This window comes from Oncorhynchus kisutch, linkage group LG6 (genome assembly GCF_002021735.2).
Source record: "Oncorhynchus kisutch isolate 150728-3 linkage group LG6, Okis_V2, whole genome shotgun sequence".
In the NCBI taxonomy this organism is placed as follows: domain Eukaryota; kingdom Metazoa; phylum Chordata; class Actinopteri; order Salmoniformes; family Salmonidae; genus Oncorhynchus; species Oncorhynchus kisutch.
The window spans coordinates 36,875,864-36,882,346 of NC_034179.2; the positions used below are offsets into that span (position 1 = coordinate 36,875,864).

General features: G+C 40.5%; 1 protein-coding gene across 1 annotated transcript in view; it reads right to left on the bottom strand.

Moving 5' to 3' along the window:
- LOC109892770 (protein KIBRA-like) overlaps positions 1-6,117 on the bottom strand; it is a 43,547-nt gene extending 37,430 nt beyond the window's left edge. The window contains exon 1 of the mRNA XM_020485539.2: positions 5,006-6,117. Within this exon, the coding sequence (XP_020341128.1) occupies positions 5,006-5,124 (119 nt within the window). The 5' untranslated portion in view covers positions 5,125-6,117. The remainder of the gene's footprint in view (positions 1-5,005) is intronic.
- Positions 6,118-6,483: the final 366 nt, after the last annotated feature.

Genomic DNA, 6,483 nt, shown 5'->3' on the forward strand with positions numbered 1-6,483 from the left:
AACAAATCCTGTTTATTTCCAGCCTTTTCCATAAGCTGTGTGATATAGGAAAAACCAGGTGCTACCAACCCTTAGGAAAGCACTCCCCTGGAGGATAGGGTTTTTTCAAGATTCTGTTGAATCTATTTAAACCCATAAACTACTAGGCCTACCTTATGGGCAGTATGTGTGAGTTGCTTACAAATACAAGCATTAGTTGGTTTCCCCTAACTAATGCGTCACTGTCATCAAGAAGCTTAGCTAGCTAACTTGCTAGCAAACAAACCAGCTATGTTTTGACTCAAAGTAAAGGGATGGTGTTTGGAGTTGGCAGGCTCGTTGAAGTTGAGCCGTTTTCTCCAGTGGTTAGCTTCAATGTTGACTAAATCGACTGACTTGCAGTGTGCTTCTCTGGTGCCTTCGCGGCTGTCGTGGCTTCACCCAGGTGGGTGCAACACATCGGTAGTGGAGGATTCTACCCATAAGAGTGACTTTAGAGACTAATACTGAGAAGTGCTGCTTCAGAGATGGCAAGTCCACGTTGCCCTGATGAAAGGCTCTGGACCAGTCTGAAACACCCTGGATGTGCCCCCCTCAGTTTCATCTCAACTGCCTCTACTTTACATGTCCTCCTGGGCTGACTGCTTTGTTTTTCTTTTCATTATTTAACTAGGCAAGTCAGTTAAGAACAAATTCTAAAACCGCTGAGGCCATGAACTACCATACCTGCCATGATCATCCATTCATTTTTTTCATTTTCTTCAAAAGTGCATCGATTGTAATGAAAAGCACTATAAAAAGTTATAAATTGACATTATTAATAGTCCATGCAGACCAAGTAGGCCTTTATAGCGAGAGCGGATTTCAGTCTATATAATTGTTGATTTTACAGGTTTAACCTTTAGCTAAGTGTTTCAAACAAAGACAGGGGGTCCGGCATTTCCTGGGGCCTCTAATCAAAAGGTGCGTGCGCACAAAAAAAGACAACCATGCCTGCACCAGTTCCCGCAAAGGTTGGTATTTATCCCTTTTGAACTTGACGGGAAAGTGTGCGCATTGCCACGCAAATCTCAGACCATGAATATGCAAAACTTCTAGTGGTTGATCAACTGTATTGCAAGCAAATAGTTATTTTTGTGGAAATGGGGGTGTTTGTGATTCACAGGAATTATAATAATGCTAGACTAATAAATAAAAAAACATTAAAACATAGGCCTAACTATAAAACAGATAGATTTAAAGTTGGTGAGAAGATTGCATAGCAGCATGTTGCCTAAGATAAATACAATATCTTACTTTTATTAAATAGGCCCAAATCAATCATATTGCAGGGCATGTCTCCCCTTTTCTGACATGACTGGTTTATTCCTGCTAAACAACAATAATAGGCTAACATTTATCCATCACGCATTCAATAGGCAACCATGCTCGAAAGTAAATAGACCTGTAGCCTATGACAGTATGGGTAGGCTACAGTATTGCGGAGCAATAGCCAAAAGTGTGACATAATAGCCTATTTAATCTCAAAGCCTATACCAAGGCAGAAGATAAAACACAGGCACGTATTGATGAACAAAATATTGAACAATTCATCTTTTGAATATTGGTGTGGGCTGTATGCAACATTTACTTTTAAAATTGTTCAAGACAATCAATCTTGCAGAAGTGTTTAGCACGTGCTATAGGCGGCATGCATTTTTTTCGTTAAAAAAAAAAGCCACTGCAAAAGATAAAACATACTGCTCAAACCTCCACAGAAATATGATCAAATTTGGCATTGCACTTTAGAAACTCATGGTCCAGTTCCAACATCTCCAAATCATACAGGAAATTAGGGCGTTTTGTTACCATAATCAAAGAGAGACCATCGCACTCTCCCAGAAGTGTGGTTTGTGTGTAAAACCCATGAATTCGGATAAATAAAAACTCGTAATGCGTCCTAACTCAAATATGTCACAAAGCTTAATTAATTTTTTATTATTATTTTCACTGTATTAGGGATAGCGTACACAGACATTTCTGCTTTGCAGCCTTGTTCAGTGTGTAGTTGCAAATCTTTTACATTCAACACAGTATTTGTAGGCAACACAGGTAAACAACTGATGAGCAGCAGGTGCTTCTAATCAGTTTTTGTTACCATAAAAACGGTGAATGCAGGGCATTTTCCAAGCGGAGTTGTAAAGCTCATTCACGAGCGCAGAAATAGTATGGCACTGATTTATCAATGAAAACATGCGTATATGTTGCGTGCGACAGTTTGAAATCAAAAATAGTTTGTTGTGCACGCAAATCCAAGAACCTCCATGTATGCCAACATTTTTAATAAGGCATGGTTGACAAGAGGCCCTAGGTGAGCTGCAGCATTACTAGTTAGTCAAGTGGAAGGGTAAAAAACACTAGGCAGGTTTGCATACAAAGTCAAAAGCAGGTGATAATGCTCAAATGCAAAGCGACAAAGAGTGCGGCAGAGTGAAAACATGTGGCAGCATAACTGAATGATGAGTCAGACTCATTCATCGCACTATAAATTCCTCAAGTCAAATTTATGAGACTCCAACCTACATTTCATAGCGCTCAAGGTCCAACAATAAAGTAGAGCTGCTAGCTGCTTCAACTCCCCTCCTGCAACAGCTTGGTATCTGGGAGATAACATTCCATTCAGCTGACAGAATGCATTGGGTGTGTGCGTCACCATGAGGGTGGATAAACAATATGTCTGGCTGAGGTATGCGAATGCAGCCCAGAAAGATACTGACAGGGCAGGGGCCAACGAGATGCATGCATGTATGCATGGTATGAATGTTGGGCTGAGTCCTCCAGTTACCATCTCCATTAAGCCTAACAGGCTTCATTCTTGAGCTTAAAGGATAACATTACTCAGGTTTGATAGGCTAAGGGGACCAAAGAGAAAAAGTTTTCATGATTACATGGTCAGATTGCCATACTACAATACCTTTGGGATATCTTGTAGTATTTGAAAATGTTATAGGCCTGTAATAGCTGTAGAATGTATAATAGAACTTTGATCACACTTGGCTGGTACATTCTTTGGTTCCACAGTGAGAGGTGTTTGTGAAAGCACATTTTTCACCAATAGGACAGACCAGTCTAATGGGAATTTGTTATAATCATCAGCAGGCCTCCTAATAACTCCTCATCAGATGTTGCTCAGCACAGCAAAAATAAATGTCTTATTGCTGAACAGCAGTAGAAGGATATGTAAATGTCCAATGACAGTTTTGGGCCAGTCTGGTCTGGTTATGGTCTGGTTATTTCAGTCTGAGATCAATACTTTGAGAATGGCTGTGTCTCATCTCAGACTTAGTACTCTGGGCTGGCTTCATGTTCTACTGTGCCCTCCAACAGATCAGTGAACAGCATAGGAGACACGGTCTTGTATGGCACAGTTGGTAGAGTGTGGTGCCATTGATGCCAAGGTTGTGGGTTTGATTCCCATATGTAAAATATATACACATGTGACTAGTCACTTTGGATAAAAGTGTCTGCTAAATGGCCTATATTATATATTAGGAGACAGGCATATGATTTACAGAAGACTTGGCTCAACCACTCTCCTTTTGACCGGAACTCTATCCCAAGTTGTGATGTTGTACTTTGACCCTGTGCACATTGGCAAGCAGTGAAAGGGATTTTAAATGAATCAGTCTTTACTTTGCAGCCTCTGTGCTCAGCCCTCCTCAGCCGTGCATTTTAGGAATGTGTGTTGAGGTCTTTGTTTACAAAGTTCTGCCATCTTGGTCTTGCTGCTACCAAGGCATTTCACCAGGGAGGTGGGGAGGTCTGTGCCCTTGCTTCTGTCATGTTATTGGGCTTGTAATTATGGTTCTGTGTGCTGACTGCAACAATGACAGCCACCAAGGAAAACAGGTGTAACTTTTGACACAAAGCCTATTTTCAAAATCTTGTAATATAATATGAAGGCCTATCCTTATCCATAACCAAGGCTGAATGAAAAATAAAATCCCATAATCTCAAGCATTCCAAAACTAAGCTATTAAAATAGATTTTGTGTCAAAGTCCAAGTGGACTGCTAAAACGAAATTAGTTCCAAAGTATGGTTGACACCAAGGTTCTGTATAAATGAGACCCTGGCTGTCATGACCCAGTTCTAAGTATTGTAAGCCTATTACATACACTAAAATATTACTAGGGGGAAACCTCGAGGGCTAATTTCTAATTACAGGAATGCAAATGTACTTTTTTATTGTACCTGACTAGGCAAGTCAGTTAAGAACAAATTCTTATTTTCAATGACGCCTAGGAACAGTGGGTTAACTGCCTGTGAATGCCTGGTTGACTATGAGCCACATTCCTGTGGAAAATCTTCATGTTTTTTTCCATCAACACCCAGGCTTGATTTATAGTAGCCTGGGCAGCCGCTATGGATCTCCACTATCATCTGGGCTTAATGTGCCAAAACCAGTAATAACACACCTGTCTTCCGGCGATCGGTTCGTACATAAAACATCCTCCATTTAGGCTGCAACGGCATCGGTCTCGTGCTTAATTACCTGTAATGGCGTGCCGATTCGGAAAAAAACGGGAAATGTTTACATACTGTAATTAAACAGCATTTGCCCCCGTTTTCGGACAACTTCTGGTTGTTACATGCGAGGGCAACATGAGAAAGTAGCATTAGCCACTCTAGCATGATGATGGAACATTTTGCTTTATTATGACAATACGCGAAATGCCATTAAAGCTCGTTAGCTGAAACCGATACTAATAAAGCCTGAATGGAGGATGTTTTATTTAAACCAAGACGATAGTGCAGCTCCATAGCGCACACTCGCTGCTGCCCAGGCTAGGTTTATAGCCTACTTTGTTACATTATGTGACACCTCAAAATGTGATGTCAACTCAAAGATTGCAGTTGAGTCCATTCATTAAGTGCCAAATTAACCATTAGATTATGAGCACTTGATGGATGCTGATGGTTGTTGACAGCGCATATCAGCAAGACTCAACTGCTTGCTTTTAGAGTCACTGGAATGTCATACCATACCTGTCTCTTGGATCAATCCAACTGGTGGCGTGGTTGATGTGGTCGATGTAGTAGACTTTCCCGTCAAAATCCCGGGATTCTTCCCAACCCTCTGGTAGTGGTAACTCCTTCCTTGGCATGTCAGACGAGTCTCCATGTAATATTCTCTGCAAGTCCTCTAAATTCTATCGAAGGTAATCCACGTTTTGTTGTATGAAGTATCGTAAAATCCTAAATGTGAAAACCATCACTCGTTTCCATCAATTCACAAATTCTGGCCTGTGTGTGTGTCTTGGATTGCGTTATAATCCATAACGTCTCGCCGTGAATGTTCCCAGAGTACGAGTAGAAAAGGTTTGCCAAACACTGGGTGTTTTCACAACGAAGCAATATCATACAATTTCCTAAATTAAACAATGTTACCAGCACTGATGCTTACATTATTTATTTTCAGAATAACAGTTATTTTGTAGCCGTTTAACTCAGCAGTAGGCTAACAATATTACAACCATGCTCACACTGGAATTGAGAAAGAGTGATGTTCGTTCGACGAGATACATCTCTAACGCGCATTTGAAATCATCGTTGTTCAATGCTCATTTGTTCGTCTATGTACAATACATTGTAGAACATGAAACGAACTTCATTATAACTTTTCAAGCGGGTTGTCCAATAATTGTCGGGACAGCTCGACTCCTTACTGGATATTCAGATGAACCGAAAAGTGTATTTGAAATCGGCAAATCCAGCCAAGGTTGGGAGTACGAGTAGAAAGGTTACTCTCACTCAACATCGCCAAGGTTGTCTCACCATCCAACAAGAAGATTTTCTTAAATATTTTAGATCCCCTTTCGCTTACTGGCCACCATGTTTAGCTAGCGAGAAGTATGCTAACCAGTCACCCTCTCGTGCTCTATCATATATTCCCTTATTCCACAGAAGTAAGCGCCATTTATCTCCACATTCACGGTAAATCTTCGTGTAAAATTCCGGTAAATCCACATTGAAGTTGTCTACTTAGCCATCTATCTATAATTGTTTGTTAAACTGTTTCCCTTTTTCCTTAAAGAGGCAGTAGCAAGTCGCCTTCCAGAGTACTGTTTCGGTTGGTCGCGAGTCACACCGGTGTAAAACTAGCCACAATAAGGATTAGCGCCAATAGTGGCGTTTGCCTTCAGAATAAAAATCCGCCATTGAAAGTGATTCAAACTAAAACAAATAGTGGCATCGTGCCATATTTGGACTATGTTAAACAAGGTCGGAATGTTGTTATATAAATCCAACAAAATATAATAATAAGTTAATGTGGCTCATTTCTCACGGGTGTTTAATATTTAGGCTGTAAAGTCCAATATGAATGTTCAATATGCACAATAGGCTTTAAAGTGAACGCATATCCCACAATTAAAGTTCCCTAATAAGAGCTAAGATGCTTATATTTGTGTACGCTCTTCATAGTTGTGTTCTGTGGGTGTCCCCGAGTAGGCTTCATGTGTGCA